This window comes from Monocercomonoides exilis (genome assembly GCF_001643675.1).
Source record: "Monocercomonoides exilis strain PA203 chromosome Unknown scaffold8-1962414, whole genome shotgun sequence".
NCBI lineage: Eukaryota > Preaxostyla > Oxymonadida > Polymastigidae > Monocercomonoides > Monocercomonoides exilis.
Genome location: NW_027150553.1, coordinates 1329417 through 1349262, shown reverse-complemented (window position 1 = coordinate 1349262; position 19846 = coordinate 1329417). Strand labels below are relative to the sequence as shown.

Below are 19846 nucleotides of genomic sequence, written 5' to 3'. Positions count from 1 at the left end.
GAAAACAAATTCAGCTGATATTTTATTGAATGAAGACAGAAGAGGATGGAATTCTGTGAAGGACAAAATCTGCACAATATTATATAGCATTTTGGAATGTTAGGCAGATAGAGAAGTTTGGGGTATTTTTTGGCAAGGAAAGCTGTGGTGAACGAGCAAAGCCAATTTCTGGATGTTCAAGAAAACAGAAAGAGGGCAAAGCAGCGTTGTTGGAGACAAGAAGGGTTCCCTATTGGACAGCCAGCAATCAGTGTCTCAGAGGGGATAGAATGATTTTTTAGTGCGAAAAAAGAAAGCAGCGGGCTTTGGGATTGGAGGGCGGGAAGCGAGACGAAACGAAAGGATGTTTGGAGACAGGGCAGGAAAGCGAAGTTCGCAAAGGGACTGCAGCTTGAAAGAGACGCTGAGGGATTGCAGCAGCGCATGTGCATGTGCATGTGTGTGTGTGTGTTGGAGGAGGTGTTTGGAGGGGTTGGGGGCGGGAGATGGCCGTTCTGTCTTGTTCCAGTTCCAGTTCCTGTTTTTGTTCTGACCCATTCTTCTTCAGGTGTCGCTGCTTGAGCAGCTGCCATGGAAAGATGGCCATCGAGGTCTTTGGTGTGCCATTTGCAGAAGGGCAAGGCAGGCAAAGGAGCGGGCTATTTAGTTGCAGCGGGAGGCAGCAGGATGGCAGAAAAGAAGGCGGGGTGTGTGTGTTTGAGCTTTTGATGAGTTGAAGAGCAGATATTTCTGAGGAGATGAAAATTATCAAATGAACATATTGAGATGAGAAATTTGAAATTTGGATGATTCTTTCGAAATGAGTGAGGCAGCAGAGGGGGCGATTTTGCTGGGGATTTTGGGAGCAGGAGCAGTTTGTGGAGGCGAGGAGAAGAGGGAGATGGGATGAACTGATGGATGGATTTCATGAGAGATTTCTTTGGTGTTGGTGGGCAGTCACATTGTTGGGCAGGGGAGTTTGGAAAAGGAGGGGCAGAAAGAAGGGATAAAGCGGAGAGGAGAAAAAGAGGAAGAAAAAGAGGAAGGAGATTGAAGAAGGTGCATCAGTTGAATTGATTGGAGTTATTGTTAATGTTGATTGTGGGCGAGAAATGTCAGAAATGGGTGTGAGGGAGGAGGTGTTTTGGGGAGTTTGCCGAACAGGATTGCAGAGTGTCTCTTCTTCTGTTGAGAGAGCAGGGGTTTATTCAGGGAGTGGAGGGACAGCAGCACGAGGACGAGGAATTGGAAAGGGAGCGGGGGGAGTTTTGAGGAAATGGGGAGGAAGAAGCAAAACCTGAGAGTGTATGTTTGCTCGTTTTTTGTTTTTCATTTTTCATTTTTCATTTTCTATTTTGTATTTTATATTTTCTATTTTCTGTTTTTTTATTATCCATTATGTGTTTTATGCTATGAATATGATTAATATTTTTCACATAAAGACAATAAGTGGGGTTGGGTGAATGCTGCTGGATGGGATAGAAGAGATTGGAAGAGAAGAGGAAAGTTTAGGAAACGAAGAGGAGGAGCATTTGCGTGAAGAAAGGAGAAAGGAGAAAGAGGAAAGATGGATGTGAATGAGAGATGCAAGAGAAGTGTGCAGAAAGGAAGAATTTCTGATGGGCGATGAATGGGAAAGGTTTTCATTTTGATTGCTTGTTGAAAAGCGGGCAAAGCAGAAGAGAAGGGTGAAATGGAGAGACTCAGAAGAGCGGGTATTTTAATTTGGCTGTGCAGAATATGAACCGAATATTTATTTATTGATTTTGAAATCAACTTCAAAAGAGTCTTTCTTATTTTCTTCGTTATCTTCAACTTCGTCTTCTTCGTCTTCGTCTTCATCTTCGTCCTCGTCCTCGTCTTCGTTCTCGACTTCTGCACAATTTTGAATGCTTTTTTCCCCTCGTCTTCATTTCTGGGCTCTTTTTGATTGTTTCAGTGTCGCAGGAACTGTGGAGAGCATTTCTGAGTTCAGAAAATGGGCGGGATGAGAAATCATTATGTTTTCAGCCTCTGTCGCTGCAGTCTCCTTTTCTGCTTGAATGCTATTTTTTTTTTATTGGAGAATGGAGCATTTTGCTCGATGCATCTGTTGGTGTGTGCGCGCAGTGGATGCAGCACATCAAGAGAAAGTTTGGATTTGGCTTGGTGGAGGCGAGGAAGACGAGGAAGACGAGGAAGACGAGGAAGACGAGGAAGACGAGGAAGACGAGGAAGACGAGGAAGATGAAGAAGACGAGCCATAGAAAGGCGTTGAAAAGTATTAATGGAGACAGTTTTGAAGAGAGATTGGAGAGAGCGAAGCAGAAACATGAACAAGAGAAGCTATTTGGTGATACCGAGGAAATAATCTGGATTTTTTTTTCCCCACTTGATATGGAGGTATTTTGGAGTCTTGTAAAAAAGGATTTGAGAGGGAAAGAGAAGAGGGAGAAGGGGGAGATGAAGCAGAAGAGGAAGGGATGGACTGAATGAGCTGGCAGGAGAAGAGAGGGTTGGGAGATTGAAATGGGGGAAATGAGGGAATAACAGAAGAGGTCGAAGAAGAATCTCTCTTTGGTGAGTTGAGGGAGACGCTACAAATTTGAGGCATATTTTGAATGTGTGTGATACCTTTCTTTCTTTCTTTCTTTCTTTCTTCGTTTTTTTAATTTTTTGAAACCTCAATTTTATTTATTTATTTTTTTATTCAAATAACAATTAATTTATATTTATATTTATATTTATATTTATATTTATATTTATATTTATATTTTTCGGGTATTATGATTATCGCTGGGATACTCAATGCGAATGCAAGTGCACGCATAGCAGAAAGATTGCAGAAGGAGACGAATGAAGGGTATATAGATGAATGAACAAGAGGAAATAAACGAAATTGATAGAAGAGGATGAATTTGAAGATCTATGCAGCGATTTGAAAAGAAGGCGATGTGATAAAAGAATAAGCAGAAAATTGAAGAAATGGTTGAAGAAGATATTTGACAAGAATTTGAGGAGAAAAAGAAGAAAAAGGGATATGGGGAAAGCAGACGATGAAGAAGGGGCAAAATGCAGGAAAAGGGATATGGCCACATTAGGATATTTTGCAACGCTTTTCCATGAATCATTGAGAAGAGAAGGAGGCAAAGAAAGAAGTGCTTCAGTGAGCGAACTGCATTTCTCTTTTTTCTGTATTTTTCTCTTCCAACATATTTTTTTTTCAATATCTCAACAGCAAATGAGGCATGCTCACCTTCAACCACAATGTCAACCCAAACATCATGTTTGATGAATAGTTGCTCCTTTTCGTCTGTTTGTGATGCATATGATGGCGGAATTGTTCATTCCCTCAACAACACCTTGGTCTCTTTGACAGCCTCAAACACCTCATTTATTGGGTGTTGCAGAACAAGAAATGTTGAATATATTGGAACTTCAGGAAATAAGAAACAACCAGGAAGACAGAATGAAACATTCAATGGAGCAAACTCATTTATTTGGTGTGAATGGGATGGGTCAAAAACAGCGGGAAAAGGCGATTCATGGGATGATGGTACATCGAGCGGGGGAGCGATATGCATGTTCAATTTAGGAGAAGGAGTATTGTCTATTTTGTTTTGCAAGTTCAACAGCTGCTATTCCGACGCATATGGGGGAGGTGTATTTTGCCATGCAATCAAGACAATTGTGTGTGAGAACAGCACATTCAGCAGCTGCACAGCACAAGCAAATACAGGTGGCGGAATTCATGCTTATTCGATTTCAACGTGTGCTCGGATCAGCGGATGTGAATTCCAGAATTGCAAAGCAAATGGCGCTGGAGGAGGACTTCTTCTTGAAAATTTTCAGGTTTCAGGAACAGGATGTATTGAAGCAGAAAATGAAGGAGGGGAAAGTGCGTGTGTGTTTGACTGCAGTTTCACTTCATGCTCAGTTTCAAATACACAAGGTGGAGGAATGCGTTGTTATAATGCTCCTGTTCAATTTAAAATGAGAAATATCAGGTTTATTTCATGTAATGCTTCATCGTATGGTGGAGGGCTAAGCTTTGATCCGAATGAACCAACACCACCAGGTGATGGGATTTATTGCTTTTTCCTTTTCTTTCATGAATGCAAGTGCAGGATTACATCCACTCCATATGGTCATGATGTGATGTATTATGATTACTTTAATCTTTATTTGGAATCAGGAAATCCGTTCCATGAATGTTACACCACAAATACAGATGACAAGAGAGTGTGCTACGCATACAATGCATCAAATTCGGGGAGTTGGGTGTATGATCAAACAATGAAAATGGATTGGCTGAAGAGAGGAATTTTAAATCGATTTGTGGCTGTGAGTGGAGGAAACGCAGAAGAGTTTTGTGGGGCGAATGAATCATATGCATGTAGAACCATTGATGTTGCAGTTGAAAAGAGCGTGATCCAGGTGAGCCTGTCAGTCACACTGATGGGCGGGGATCACACGAGCGAGACAACAACTATTAATATTGAGACAAAGAAGATTTCAGTTATTGGGAAAGGCAAAGATAAGAGTTTGATTGGAACAGGGGCACTTTCATCGATAAGAACGCTATTCAGTGTGTCAACAGGTCGTCTGGGGATGAGAAAGCTGAAGATTGATTGCAACTCAGCTGCGGGAACTTCGCCTAGTGTTGTTGTTGTATTTTATGAAAGAAAAAATATTTTCACTTGAGTTTAGAAGCAAATTTGTCAAATGAGAAATGGAGAAAGATGATGTCAAAAAAGTTGCATGTTATTTGTAAGATTTTTTTTTTTGATATTTTTATATTTTGTTTGGTTTTGTGTTCAAATACATGTTTTCATCATTTAACGATAATTATTTGATTTTTTGCGAAATATCAAAATAATTTTACAAAAATGCAAACATTTTTCATGATGAAATGAAATTTTCAAATAAAAATATGAAACATATTATTGAATTGCAAAATTTTCCATATTGGAAAGTTTGAAATATTTTGAAAAAGAAATGAAACAAATGAGTTGAGATTAACGAAATCTTATTAATCAATCAAATCTTAATCCTTGAAAATTAGAAAATCTGGTAAGATACGTAATAACCAAAATTAACAAATTTTGAAAGAAAAGGCTGTATTTAATTTCTTTTCATGAGAAAATGATTTCAATTAGAAAGTTCATAATTGATTTTATTATGTTTCAAAGAATAAAACACAAAATTCTTTTTGATGAAGAAAAAAGAAAAAGAAAAAGAAAAAGACAGTTTTGTTGAAGAATTTTCAAAATAAAAATAATTTCTTAATATTTTTATCAATGAAACAATAATTGTTTTCATTGAAAATTCATATTGTGGCTCAAACTCATTTCAATTATTTTTATCATTGAGAAGTCCTTTTATTTCAAAGGGCAAGAATAAGTATCAGTTGGTTTTTAATGTGAATTATCTTTATTGATAACATAGTCTTCAATGACGTTAACTCATTCTTGTTGAATTTCTGCGAATTTGTTTCAAAACACAAATTTGTTATAATCTTGTTCTGATTTTTTTTTCAGTTCAAATATTAGTTCATTTTTTCTCAAATGGATCAATATATGGAAAGTGATTTTTGAAAAAAACAAAAATGTTGATCAATTTCAAATTGCAAAAAAATGTTAAGTTATCAATAATTTTGACAAATTTTTATTTTTGATTAATTTGAAGATATCGTTCATTCAAAATTAAATCAAACAGCATTTCTCGTCATTTCTTTTCTGTTTTGTATTTTTTTTTCCAAGCCAATTTCAACAATATTTTTTCAAATAAGTTTTTTCATTAATATCAAAAAGTGTAATTGTGGAAAGATCGACATTGACGAAAATGAAAACGAACAAATATTTGAATATTTCATTGAAGGGATTTTCAATTGAAGTTATTTTATTCTAAAAAAGGATTTTCAAGTTATAATATATTCTGCAAAAATGTCAAAATTTTTGAGAAACTATTTCACAATCACTGAACAAAATGCGGTCTCAATTCTCGTTGGTTTAAAATTTGCATATTGTATTTTTCTTTTTCTCTTTTTTGATAAAAAGTATTTCTTTTTTTATTATCAAAGTTTCGATTATATGAATGAAAAAATCGATAAAATGATTTGAACATTTTCAACGTTCGATAAATTAAAAATAATGTTAATGTTGAGAAAAATGAATTTTTTGAAAATAATTAATATTTCTTGTGCATTTTCGAAAAAATTTGTAACATGAAGAATAAATGATAAAACTCAAATTCTAAAGAAAAAACATTCATGATTGAAAAAATTGAATTATAATTTATTATTAATTCAAATCGAGTTTCACAAATCCGGTTTTTCAAACCTTTCTGTGGAATGAAATTACAAAAAAATATTTCATCTTTTCTCATTTTCACTTTAAATATAGGAAAAATCGATTTTAAAAATACAAGATTTCATATGATTTTTTATTCCATCATTATTGTTAATGGAGATTATTCACAACAAAGTGTTTTTCAACTGTGGGTGAATTGTAACAATTTCCACAACCAAATAATGGGTGATTCTTTTTGAAATCATTTTTCCCACCTTGAATTTATCAATTTGCAAATTCATCATTCTGTGAAAGAAATGAATAAAAATAGAGATGATGGCACTTTTTCGATTCAGTGTCTTTCTTTTGTCTCTCATATTGTCATTATTAATAAACATCAATGTGTTGAACATTTCTTTTTTAATAAATACATTTTTTTATTTGAAACTGTCCGGCTGTCTTCATTTTTAAATTAACATATGATTTCAACAATAATCACCCATGAAAATTTTGATGAGAATTTTCGTATTATCTCTTCACTGACTTTTTTTCATCAAAAGAAAATGACAATTTTCTGAACAAAACCAACTATCTTTGAATTGTTCTGTTTTTCATCTGTTTCAAAATAATTTGGAATGATTTTTTATTTTTGTTGATTTTTTGTGTTTTATTTAGTCTTTTGGTTCTTTCTTTCTCTTTGTCTTCCAATCATATTCATTCAAAAATTTTAAAAAAGAAAGTGGAGAATCAATTCCTTCTCTTGTTTGAGAGACTCCACAATCTATGGGTCAGTCGCCCATTTGTATGTTTTGGTGAATTGGATAAAAACCACTTTTCGCTTATAAAACCAAAAGGCGCAAAGAGAAGGAACTGCAAAAAACACGAACAGTTTTGAAAACAGAACATCAAAGGGTGGGAGTGAAAACGGTGGTGGGCAAAGAGAAGGAATTGATTCTCCACTTTCTTTTTTAATTAAAGTGCATAAGCACCTTAATTATCAAGAAAGTGTTTCATCAATTCCTTCTCTTGTTTGAGAGAATCAATTAGTTGGATGATGAAGCCATCATTACTACCTCAGTGTGCGTCTTCTTTGCGTTGTTGCTCTCTTCCTCCTTTTTTGCTTGTGATCTTGTTCGAATAATGAATTGTTCTCCAAGTGACTTCTGTTCCTCCATCTCCTCATCAAACTCGTCTACTCTAGAAGGGAATTCAACAGAATTTTTAGCTTCTTCCTCACTCAAACATGGCTTCATCAGGCGCTTCTTATCCCTCAGTACCATACCAGATTCCATTGCTCGTCTCTCCTTTTTGTTCTTCTGGTCTCTTTCTGGTCTGATGCACGTCTTGACACCTCTTCAGCAGACAGATTTGTTGCTAATTCTTCATAGGGAACATTCATGGTTGAGGCAATCACTTTCCCCAAGGTTGAAGCAAGACTGGCCTTCACATTATGTTTCACCAAAGTGTCTGTTCTAGTGGAAAGACTGGCAAACTTCGCAATCTGAGTTGGTGGAATTCCAGACATCGTTAGCGTTGAAAGCGTTGCAGCCTTTATTGAATAAGGAGTGAAATGGCCTGGAATTCCTGCTTCCTTCAACGTCTCCTTTGCCAATCGTCTAATACTTTTCACTGCAAGAGGATAAAAAGTTTCGGTATTTAAAAACAATTTATTTCCATCTGGTTTTCTTTTCTTTATCTCTTCCCACAAAACTTGAATGGCCGAAGCTGGGCAAATTGAAGGGTTTTCATTTAAAAAAGGAACAGCATACTCTGTTCGATTAAGAGATGTTTTTAGCCTTGTGTCTAGATATATTCCTTCTTGCTCGAATCTGGATCGTTCCATATCTACTCTTTCCAACTCTGTTAACCTGCACGCAGTGAATAACATGGTGAGCACAATGGCTTTCATTGTTAGATGTTTGAAACTCAAGCTTTGATTTTCTCCAAGCTTAGAAAAGAATGTCAGAATGGTCTTCGGATTCCAAATTTCTTGGACCTTCTTTTTTCTTGTCCTCTCTGTTCTTCTAAACCCTCTAAACAATATTTTTATTATCGGAATATCCCCTAAATTTGTGTTGTAAACCAAGCTTGTGAAAAATGAAACTGCTGAGCGAACGAGCTGCAAACATGACAGCTTCATTCCATTGTCTCTAAGTGTAATAAATATACTGGAACATCGAGCTGCCCACTCGTGAATATCCTCTTGAATTATGCCCATATCACTCTTTTCCCACTGTTCTCCAAAGTGTGCGAAGCCGAATAAATATCCATCCCACGTCGACTGAGCAATTCCCGATATGCACTCCTCTGCCAATGAAAATGGGAAAGATCTTTCTTCCAAAGCCCTTCTCCACCAGCTCTCGCCTTTAACTCTGTGGATTGATCAATATGACTCTTAACTTGCCTGGAGGAAGACATGCACCTGTGCTTGCCATTGATGGACCCTTTCTCAGTACTGTTCTCAGACTCCTCCATTCGAATGTCCGATGAGGCGTCTTCTCCAAAAGCACATCCCAGTTCTGCCCCCTCCAGTTCGGCAGGAGTAATACTACTGGTACTCTCTCCTTCTGTGCCTTCCGAATCGTCATTGGAATCAGGGGAACTGGGGGGTGTGCCAGAACGCACTCGTTCTTCCATGGATATGCTAGACCGTCTTCTCCCAATGGGCTTCCAATTCCGCACCAACGATCGACCTTGTGGTTGTGCTGAGCTGCAAAGGCGTCCAGCGTTGGAGTAACTTGAAGAACAGACAAGATTTCTTTGAGCTCGCTGTCTGCAATGCTGTAGTCTCCTGCTCTTTCCAGGCGGGACAAAGCATCTGCTCTTGTGTTTCGCAATCCGGGGAGATGAACTGCTCTCAGGACTATCTTCAGTTTCTCCTTCAATGTCCATATCCTTTTGAGTGTTTGACGGAGATTCCTTCCTGCATTCCATCTGTTCACGTTGAAAACAACTGCTGAGTTGTCTGAACGAAGTTGCAACTGTGAAATCCGATTCTCTGCTAGGATTGGTGCAAAATGTGTTAGGGCAAGTTCCACAGCTTTTAGTTCTCTGAAGTTGGATGATTGGTTTTTCACAGCGAATGGAAAACGACTGTGACAATCTAGTGACATTCTGTTTAGTCTGAGGGTTGCTCCCCAGGAGCTTTCTGATGCATCTGTGGTTAGCACTGCTTCTGGAATAAACACTGGAGTTAGTCTGCGTCTGGGGTTCTTCATCAACATCCATCTCCATTTTCTTATCTGCAGGAGGATTGACGCATTCAGCTTCATCATTCCATCCAATCCGCCTGTCGTAACTCCTTTCTGCAACAATTTGTAGATGGATTGGAGGTGTAAAGATGCGTCTGAAAGAACGAAGCGCGTTGCACTGAGCTTTCCCACGAATGATGCGAAATCCTTCACTCTGACGGTCTTGGCTCTTAAACACCTTCTCTCCCACTTGTGACACAGCTCTCGCACTACCTTTCTTCTTTCCTCCGTTAGACACACATCGAAGCTGGTTGTATTCCATTCGAATCTAAGGAAGCTGAACTGCGAACTCGGCATGAGGTTGCATTTCTTTTTGTTTATCAGAAGGCCAAGGCTTTCTAGAAACGAGATGATTTCCTGAATTATTTTCTTCAAGACTTCTTGATCTTGATGCAGAAAAAGAAGATCGTCCAAATAGGCAACGACTCTGACATCCCATCTTCTTCTTATCTCCGCTGTCACCTTCCTCATTATATGTGTGAACAGGCGCGGTGCATCCACAAAGCCGAAAGGCATGTTTTTGAAGGAGTAGTCTTTTCCCATGAATCTGAAAGCAAGATAAGGAATTTGTTCTCTTGAAACTGGAATTAAATAATAAGCTTGTTCCAAGTCTAGGGACACTGCGTAATCTTTCCGTCTTATAAGTCGTTCTACTGTTTTTTCTCCGTCGCACTTGAAATGTGTTCTCTTCACTGCTGCGTTTAGTTTCCGACAATCGAGAATCTGTCTCCAGCTGCCTGACTTCTTTTGAATGAGAAATACATTGTTTCTGTGTTTGACCTTCCTCTGCTCCATTGGGATAACAACTCCTGTTCGTAACTGTTCTTCTAATATTTTCTTGAATTCCTCGATCTTTTGTTGGTTGAGAAGACACGCTCCATCTCTGAACTGGGCTCTGCTGAGAGCTTTCCTGGACTGCTTGCTTTTCCACATAGCCTGCACTCCATTGCTTATCAATTTCTCTCCTCCGATTCGCTTCCATGCTGAGAGTAACAAAGCGGTTCTCCCTCCAATGTGCCTCCTCTGCTCTGTTTCCTTGTGAACTGGACCTAAAATTGTTTACGCACCCCTGGTCTCCTGCTCCAACTGCTCTGGTTCCTCCTTCTTCCGAATTGCTGTCTTCTTGTGGGGGCTGAGGACCGGGGGTATCTCCGAAAAAACCGTGTATTTGAGTGAGAAATGGGATAACGAAATCTTCTTTGAAGTGTTCCTGGTTGTTCTCTAACAGAAGCCTGAACACGTGTAATAGGAAGTGCTGGTCTCTGGAAGCCTCTCTCTAGCTTGGCTTCCTGCCTTGTTTCTTTGAGAATCAATTCCTGTCTCTCTGTGAGAATTCCTGAAGAAGCGTCTGTGCTCATCGCTGTGGCAGCCCTGAAACCAAACCTGCCTTGAATTCGAACCGTTCGTGCCTCTTGAAGAGCCCTGGTAATCATTATCAAGATGTCAGCAAGCCTTTGTTTTGCACCTTCACTTGAAGTCGGTATCTCGGCTAAACCTATGAGCGCAGCTTTTATCGCCTGGAAAAGAAAATGTTAGGTTGTGACAAGGTCCCTGGTTGGCTTTGCGCCCCACTGTGCTGCATTGCAGAATCAGCCGACGGTGTAAGTCCAACAATCGGAGGGAATTGCGAAGCAGACATCATTGATCAAATGTGGCAACTGACCCATAGATTGTGGCGTCTCTCAAAAAGAGAGAAGGAATTGATGAAACACTTTCTTGATAATAAAGGTGCTTATGCACTTTAATTAAAAAGAAATCAACCCCAATTGCATCTTTCACTCATTTTGAGCATTTGAACTCCAACATCATTTGGAGATAAGATTCTTTAATAATGATTATTTTCATTTATGTTTTCCTTCCTGATGTTTCCCATTTTTTCTGAAAGAAAGCATTTAAATTTTTGATAAAAATAATTACACTATTTGAAAGAAAAGTGTTGAAAAATAAGTGCCTGTTTTGTGAACCTGTTGAAATAAATGAGAAATTATCAAATATAGATTTGATATAAATAAATAAAATAAAAAAATTGATAGAGAGATATTCATATTTTCTTCCACACCATTCAAAAAAATTTTAAATTGAATGAGGAGAAATGTGTGAAAGAAGCATATTTGGTGAAGAAATGAAAAACATGAAGATCTGTATGTCATTTGAGGAAGGTGAAGAAGAAGAAGAAGAAGTTAGAAATTTGATATAATCTTCCCTTTTCCTCCCCTCCTTTCTCTTTGATTTCTCTTGTTTGCCAATCTCCCAAGCTGCCCTTCACACACAATCTTCTGTGTCTCATCTCTTCTCATTTTTTGGGATGTGATTGACAAAAAATGAACTCCCAAAAAAAGAGAGACATTTCCATCATTCTTTTCCATCTCAATCAAACACCCTCCTTTTTTAACTCTCTTCTTCTTCTTCTTCCTCTTCCTCTCTCTCTCTCTCTCTCTCTCTCTCTCTGTTCCTCTCATCCCTTTCCTTTTCCAGTGAAAACACTCTTTCTCCTTCCCCTCTTTCCACACGCCATTGCTCACAGGTCATTCAACCCCTCAAATTTTTTATTTCTATTTTTCTATTTCTCTCTCTCTCTCTCTCTCTCTCAATATACATATAACTCACTCAAAACACACCTCTCATCAGAATTTCTCCCAAAATTTGTGTTCTGCTCCCTCAACCCCCGTTTCCCTTCCTCCACTCTCCTCAAACAAATTCAGAACTTGTTCAGAGGAAATATTGCTTGTCCCTTTCTGTTCCAATACGAAATCAGCCTCCACTTCATGGCTCTCAATTTCCATCCCCATTTATCTTCTCATAGCAAATAACATTCTTGCACATTTCTCTCACAGATGCGTTCCCTTTCCCTCTAAAAATATGTTGTTCCCCCTGCCTTTGCGATGCTGTTGTCAGCCCGTCAGATTTTTCTGCAGCTATCATCCATTAATCGAGCTTCGCAGCCAATTGCAAGGCATCCAAAACACTGTGGCCAGCCACCTGACACTCGCAGCTGCAAAGCACCCCACTTCTATTTTTTCCCAACCAGCCAATTGATAATTTTCTCATTGTGAACCAACTCAATAATCTGTGTTTTTGATAGAATATTGTTGTATTTTCCATAAAATCAGATTGCGAACAGAGGCATCTGTCAACACCACGAACTGCAGAAAATCATTGATGCTCATGTCTCCACAGATCGCGAGCAAATGGCATCCTCACAATTTGCTTTGGGATATCTCAGCTCTCAGCCAAAATAATAATAATGATTTATCTTTTCTCCTTTCAAACCAACAAGCATCATATTGATCGTCCTCCAACCCCGTCACAGCTTTCCTTGCTTTTCGTTGTCCCTGGTCAGTTGCCGCACCCATCGATATAAAGCACATTCCTCCTCAAATATGTCCTCGTTCTGCAGTTCTTCAAACAACATAAAAATACGATGCCATTTCCAAAAGCAGGCACAGCATGAGCAACAACCATGAAAACAACAAACACACACAAACACATTTCACCCCATCACATCCCGCTTCACACTGCAAACAGCGTTGCGGCCATCAAAATATTCCGAATGTCTTGATCATGATACATACTTAAATCCTTCAAAACTGTTGTTAAAACAAGTTTTTTAACAAACAGACTCTCTGCACATCAACAAGCCATAATTATTGGAATATATTGGAACTGATAAAATTTGGAGTGAAACAAAGTCTGTGGCTGACAGATTCCAGAACATCCGAGTATTTTCATAAGATTGATGTTCCTTGTGAAGTCTGAAATCAAAGATAAAAATTGAAACATAATTATAAAGGATTTTCGTTATGAATTGGCAACTTGTGAAATATTTTTTTGGAAAATGCAATGCATGTGTATTTCATTTTATTTTTGCCATTCATTAGCAACCACTTTCTATCTTTTTTTGTTGGCCTTTCGTTTTTGAAGCAAGTTGAGCAGCAGAGGCAACGGAGTTTGAATGACTGTTGTTGTTTGAGCTTGCAATTGCTTTCTGTCTGCTGCTTGGCAGTTGTTAATTTCAAAATCCCTGCAAGCTCAATTATCAGATGGTGTTGAATCAGGGGAAGCATGGAGATGCAAAAGAGGCAGATGCTTCTGGGTTTGTGTGCCATGAGGCTAATTCGATATTTGATGAGCATTTCAGATTTTTCAGCTGATATGACAGGATTATTCGGGAAACTGGGGCGATGCTGAGACACAGGGTGAAAAAGGGGGAAGACACGAGAGAAAGAGAGATGCAATTTGACATTTTCAGAAGAACTGTTGAATGGAATGGGCAAAATGGCAGGCGATAATAAGATGTCATTGGACAACACGATGTTGTTGGAGAAGCACGCTGTGCATTTGGGCTTGAGAAAAAAAAATGATTCATTTTCAGTTCAATCTGATCTATTTGTCGAGCATAAGGTTTGAGAAATCGATTAATGAAGAAAGGAAGAGAGGAAGAATGAGCATCTGATGACATGTCTTTGTGAGACTGCACAGAGCATCAAGCGGAAACAACAGAAATCTGGCAAAGGATATCATTGAGCTGTTTGAAATGATGGCGAGCGATGAGGCGAGGAGCACAGATGACTTGATTCAAGGGAGAGCCGTCAACAGCGCTTTGAGTCAAACGCAAAAGGGAAAGGCGGAACACGATGAAGTGCGGAGCAGGAATGGTTGAAGAGAAAACTGTTTTTTGATGAAGCAAATCAACATACTGGCATAAATGAATGAAAGGTGAAAGAAGATCCGGGATTATTCTTGGAGACAAGAATTCGTGTTTTTCTTGAAAAACAAATTTCTATGTTTTGAAATATTTTTTATGTTTTTGATGTGGCTTGGAAATTTCTGTTCGTTGTTCACTTTTCCATTTCGCAGAGCAACCAATAATATCTGCTGAATAAAAAGAGCAAGAATATCATTTTGTAAAAATAACTTTGACAAACAAGTCATGTGCAGTTTTTGAAGTATATGCATCATTTAAAAAACGGAACACATTTGAAACAAAACTGATGCAATTTCGAATGCGGTGCATAATGATGAAAAAAGATATAGAAAAGAGGCAAGATGAAAAACAGAAAAGCTATTCAGAATGCGAAATAATGGTGTGGAATAGAAAAATATAACATTGACAGAATTCAAATGCTTCGCCTTTTTGCATGCCAGAGTCGCATGCTCAATCAATCCGATAATCTCTTCTTCATGCAAATTACAGCGGAAAAATGTCCATGAAAACACATGGCATAATCACATTGCTGTCTTTCATTTTTTTATTCTTTTCTCGCTTCATCACAACTTCTTCAATCAATCCTCCTTCATGACCTTTCTATTTCATTTGGAGTTCTTCACATGAAAGAAACGCAAAGAAAAAGGTATTCCATCCACAACATCATATTTTTAATAATTATTCTTTCTCATCATAAACATTCCAACGAGCAAATCCTAACAGCGCGAAAGGCTAAATGACTCAGAATGCAATACACCTGGCGATAATTGGTGATTCCTGCAATTTTGATCAAACGCTATTCTTTAACAATAACCCATTCGCTCAGACTTCAGAAATAAACATCAAAAAGAAAGAAAAAAAGGAAAAAAGGGGAAAAAAAAATAATGATGAACAACAAACTTTATTGAAGATCTGATTTCAAATGTTAGCAGAGAAATCCATAAAGAGCAAACTTGCAATTTTGGCAGGTTCTTCAATTTAAGGCAAGGCTTAGGCAACAGAACAAGGGCCGCACAGCTAGTTGAACACATCTGCAGCTGAGTAATGAACAAAGGTGCCAGAACTTTTTCCAAAATTTTCCATTCAGACGAATATTTAACAAAAGAAGAATAAGGAGAAGATTGATTTGGTGTGTCGAAAAGATAGTTGCAATATTTGAGGTAATTATTAACGAGCGTAATTACTTTCTTTCTCTCTCTTTTTTTTTTTTCAAATCCGATTTTTTCAAATGACAATTTGTTGTTGCAAGAAATAAGAAGTTTTGCGGGAATACTCAATGCCAAGAGATGAGCATGAAACGCGGAAAGACGGCTTTTGGGCACTTTTCAGAAATCAGACAATAATAAATTTTGAGAATATAGATAAATGAGCCGGAGGTGTAAAACGTAATGAATGGAAGAGAAGAGATTTGAAGATTTATGCAACGATTTGAAGACAAGGAGGTGAAGAGACAGAAGAGAGGGAATGAAATTGGTGATATGGCTGAATTATATGCACAACATAAAATCGAGAAGAAGAATTATGGAGAAGAGATATTTGTTAGCATAAAAACTGAAAGAGAAAATTCAATGAAGAGGAATGAAGAGGAATGAAGAGGAATGAAGAGGAATGAAGAGGAATGAAGAGGAATGAAGAGGAATGAAGAGGAATGAAGGAAGAAAATAAGAGAAATGAGATGAAAGAGAGTAAGGGAAATGATTTTTTGAGGAACATTTGAAGAAGAGTGTGAAAAAGGGAAGAAGATGAAAAGTTTGTTGTGGGGAGTTGTAAAACTCATCGGTTGAGATGAAGAGGATAGGGCTGGTGGTTTGAGGCGAGAGTAGGGGTGAGATATGTGGTTGTGGCGAGAGGGTGTGTTGTGGGGATGGGGAAGGATGATGGTGCAGGTGCATTTGATCTGAGTGGGAGCATTGGGGTGTTGACAAACATCACATTGAAAGGGTGGAGAAGAGCGGGAGAGATTTACTCTGGAAGGCTGTTTGGAGGGAAGGGACATGGAGGGGAGAAGAGTGGAGGTGAAGAAAAAGGTGATGGAGAAGGAGAAAGAGGCAGAGGAAGAGGAAGAGAAGGAGAAGGAGATGGAGATGGAGAAGGCATTGAAGGGAGTATTTCAGTGAGTGAATCACACTTCTCTTCTTTTTGTGTCTCATCTGCCCCATTCCTCTCATCTCCTTCAATACCCCTAATATCCCTCTCCAGACTCACTTTTTTCAATATATCAACAGCAAATGATGCATGTTCACCTTCAACAACAACATCAACCCAAACCTCTTGTTTTATGAATGGTTGCTCATTCTCATCAGTTAGCGACGCATATGATGGCGGAATTGTTCATTCCCTCAACAACCCCTTGGCTTCATTGACAGCCTCAAACACCTCGTTTATTGGATGTTGTCGGACAAGGAATGTTGAATGTGGAGGAACTGCAGATAATATTATAAAGCCAGATAGACAGAACGAAACATTCAATGGAGCAAATTCATTTATTTGGTGTGAGTGGAACGGATCGAGGACGACCGGAACAGAAAATACATGGGAAGACGTTGCTTCAAATGGAGGGGCCATCTGCATGCACAGTCAATCAAACGCATCAGTTTCTATTAAGCACTGCTCATTCAACGACTGCTATGCCCATTACGATGGAGGGGGAGTTATGTGTGCAAAAATCAAATCGGTTGAAATTGAAAACAATTCGTTCAACTCATGCACCGCGCAAACTTGGGTTGGAGGAGGGATGTGTATTTATGTGATTTCATCGTGTGTTCGGATCAGTGGATGTGAATTCCAGAATTGTAAAGCAAATAAATGGGGAGGAGGACTTTTTCTCGAAAATTTTAATGTTTCAGGAATAGGATGCATTGGAACAGAAAATGGAGAAGGGGAGAGTGCGTGTGTGTTTGACTGCAGTTTCACTTCATGCTCAATCACAAATAATCATGGTGGAGGTATGTATTGTGCAAATATTCCCATCACGCAATTCAAAATGAGGAGCATTCAGTTTATTTCATGCACAGCAAATGGATATGGAGGAGGATTGGAGCTGTATCCATTAAGACAAACATCACAAAAAGATTTAATTTATTGTTATTTTTTGTTCTTCCATGAATGCAAATGCTCTGCAGCCACTCCATATGGGCATGATGTGATGTATTATGATTACTACAGTGTATATTTATCTCAAAATAATCCGTTCTATGAATGTTACACCACAAACACAGATGACCAGAGAGTGTGCTACGGATATAATTATACAGATTCCAAGGGTTGGTCATATAACCAAACATCGAAAAAGGATTGGTTGAAGAGAGGGATTCTCAATCGATTTGTGGCTGTGAGTGGAGGAAACGCAGAAGAGTTTTGTGGGGCGAATGAATCATATGCATGTAGAACCATTGGTGTTGCAGTTGAAAAGAGCGTGATCCAGGTGAGCCTGTCAGTCACACTGATGGGCGGGGATCACACGAGCGAGACAACAACTATTAATATTGAGACAAAGAAGATTTCAGTTATTGGGAAAGGCAAAGATAAGAGTTTGATTGGAACAGGGGCACTTTCATCAACTGGATCGCTGTTCAGCGTGTCAACAGGTCATTTGGGAATGAGTCACTTGAAGATTGATTGTAACTCAACAGAAGGAACTTCTCCGAGTGTGGCTGTGGTAACTGATGGGAATGGGTCACTCTCGTTGGATGATGTTGCAATATCAACTTCTCCATCTTCTTCGTATCCTCATCAATTTCTATTTCCCTTTCTTCTTTTTCTTTCTTCTAACATTTTTTCAACATTTCCTCAAAACAATATTTCCAAATTAACCTTTCTTTTCCTCTTATCCTCCTTCTTTCATTCATTCTCTTTCGTCAAATTTTCTCTTTCGATCAAATTTTTTTAAAAGCACCTTCTTCTTTTTCATTCTTCTTTTTCTCTTCTCAAATTATTCTCAGACGCATTCTTTTGTCGCGTAATCAATTTCTCACTCTTTCTTTTTGCTTTTAACAAGATTCGCGGTATATGCCCTCCTAAACCTTCGAAGAATATCTTCTTTTCTATTCATTTATTTCTTCGCTCATTCCTCTAAACCCTTATCATGCCGCCTTCTCTCATCTTTCCGCACTCCATATGCTTGCATTTGCATTGAATATAACAGCAAATATTATAACACTTGGAAAAAAAAATTATCATTCAAAATGTTTAAAAAATTTCTACGCTTCATAAATATGTTCTTCTTCCTCTTCCTCTTCCTCTTCCTCTTCCTCTTCCTCTTCCTCTTCCTCTTCCTCTTCCTCTTCTTCCTCCTCCTCCTCTTCTTCTTCTTCTTTTCCTTCTTCTTGTATCTCTCAAGGCACTTTTCCTTTCTGCTCACAAAGCCCATATGACCTATTTCCGCTGTTCATCTCATTTCTAACATAATTCCTTTTCTTCAGCTTCCAAAAATCTCCCATTTCCGATCCTAGATTATGCTTTCAGCTGAATAACTCCAACAGACAAAAATCTTAAAAACAGGCAATAATAGTGATGAAAAAGAAAAAGAAGAGAATGATGAAATATAAAAATTTGTTTCTGTTCCAATTGAACATGTTTCCCTTCCCTTCCCAATGACTGAAATCTTCTTTTCTCCAATATCAATTGTTGTTGCCTCACTCACATGATTCCCTTCCATCAGCATGACTGATGAGCTCAGCTCTTCCAAACCCATCTCCACTGCGTGTCCTACCGTCTTGCAAGGTGCCGATTCGCCCATCCCACACAGCCCACTCGAGTCCTTACCATTCACCCCCACAAACAGAACCTTCGACCATTCGTTCAGCCACTCCTTCTTGTCCGTGAGCTGATATGCCCAGTCACTTGTCCAATATCCGTAGCACACTCTCTGGTCATCTGTGTTTGTTGTGTAACATTCATAAAACGGATTATTTTGAGATAAATATAAATTGTTATTATCGTAATATATCATATCATGCCCATATGGAGTGGCTGCAGAGCATTTGCATTCATGGAAAAATATGAAGAAACAATAAATTTTATCATTTGGTGCTGTTGCTCGATTTGGATGCAAACACAATCCTCCTCCAGTTGACGTTGCTGAACATGAAATAAACTGAACACTCCTCATTTTGAATTGCGTGGCAGGAATATTAACACAATACATGCCTCCACCAACAGTATTTGTGACTGAGCATGAAGTGAAACAGCAGTCAAACACACACGCACTCTCCCCTTCTCCACTTTCATTTCCAACACATCCTATTCCAGAAACCTGAAAATTATCTAATTTCAATCCTCCACCTGAACCAATCGCTTGACAGTTTTTGAACTCGCATCCACTCACTCGAGCACACGAAGAAACATTATACAAATACACACCTCCCCCATATCGATTTGAGGAGACACAGCAATTGAAAGTGCTGCTTTCAACAGTCGCTGCTTTGATAGTATAGCACATAATCCCTCCTCCACACCAATATGATGAGCAGTCATTGAATGCGCAGTGAGAAACGGTAAGTGTTCCAGATGTTAAGGTGTGCATAAATATTGCTCCTCCATTCGAGGCTTGATTTGAATAATCGTCGCTCTTCTCAGGAGCCTTCGATCCACTCCATTCGCACCAAGTGAATGTATTCGCTCCATTTTCTGTTTCATTTTGT

The 19846-nt window shown here is 38.5% G+C and overlaps 4 protein-coding genes across 4 annotated transcripts; 2 read left to right on the top strand and 2 right to left on the bottom strand.

The window, feature by feature from the left end:
* Nucleotides 1-2021: 2021 nt before the first annotated feature.
* MONOS_15615 (uncharacterized protein) lies at nucleotides 2022-2225 on the top strand (the record flags this gene model as incomplete). Its single annotated transcript, XM_067868503.1, has 1 exon — nucleotides 2022-2225. One exon carries the CDS (start codon nucleotides 2022-2024, stop codon nucleotides 2223-2225), a length of 204 nt encoding a protein of 67 aa, XP_067733079.1.
* A 1000-nt stretch (nucleotides 2226-3225) lies between these two features.
* MONOS_15614 (uncharacterized protein) lies at nucleotides 3226-4662 on the top strand (the record flags this gene model as incomplete). The annotated part of the gene is made up of 1 exon (XM_067868502.1): nucleotides 3226-4662. One exon carries the CDS (start codon nucleotides 3226-3228, stop codon nucleotides 4660-4662), a length of 1437 nt encoding a protein of 478 aa, XP_067733078.1.
* Nucleotides 4663-7291: 2629 nt separating this feature from the next.
* On the bottom strand, nucleotides 7292-7540 carry MONOS_15613 (uncharacterized protein; the record flags this gene model as incomplete). Its single annotated transcript, XM_067868501.1, has 1 exon — nucleotides 7292-7540. The coding sequence occupies one exon, from the start codon at nucleotides 7538-7540 to the stop codon at nucleotides 7292-7294; it is 249 nt and encodes an 82-aa protein (XP_067733077.1).
* Nucleotides 7541-18651: 11111 nt separating this feature from the next.
* Nucleotides 18652-19728, bottom strand: MONOS_14942c2 (uncharacterized protein; the record flags this gene model as incomplete). The annotated part of the gene is made up of 1 exon (XM_067867786.1): nucleotides 18652-19728. The coding sequence occupies one exon, from the start codon at nucleotides 19726-19728 to the stop codon at nucleotides 18652-18654; it is 1077 nt and encodes a 358-aa protein (XP_067733076.1).
* Between the last annotated feature and the right edge of the window lie 118 nt (nucleotides 19729-19846).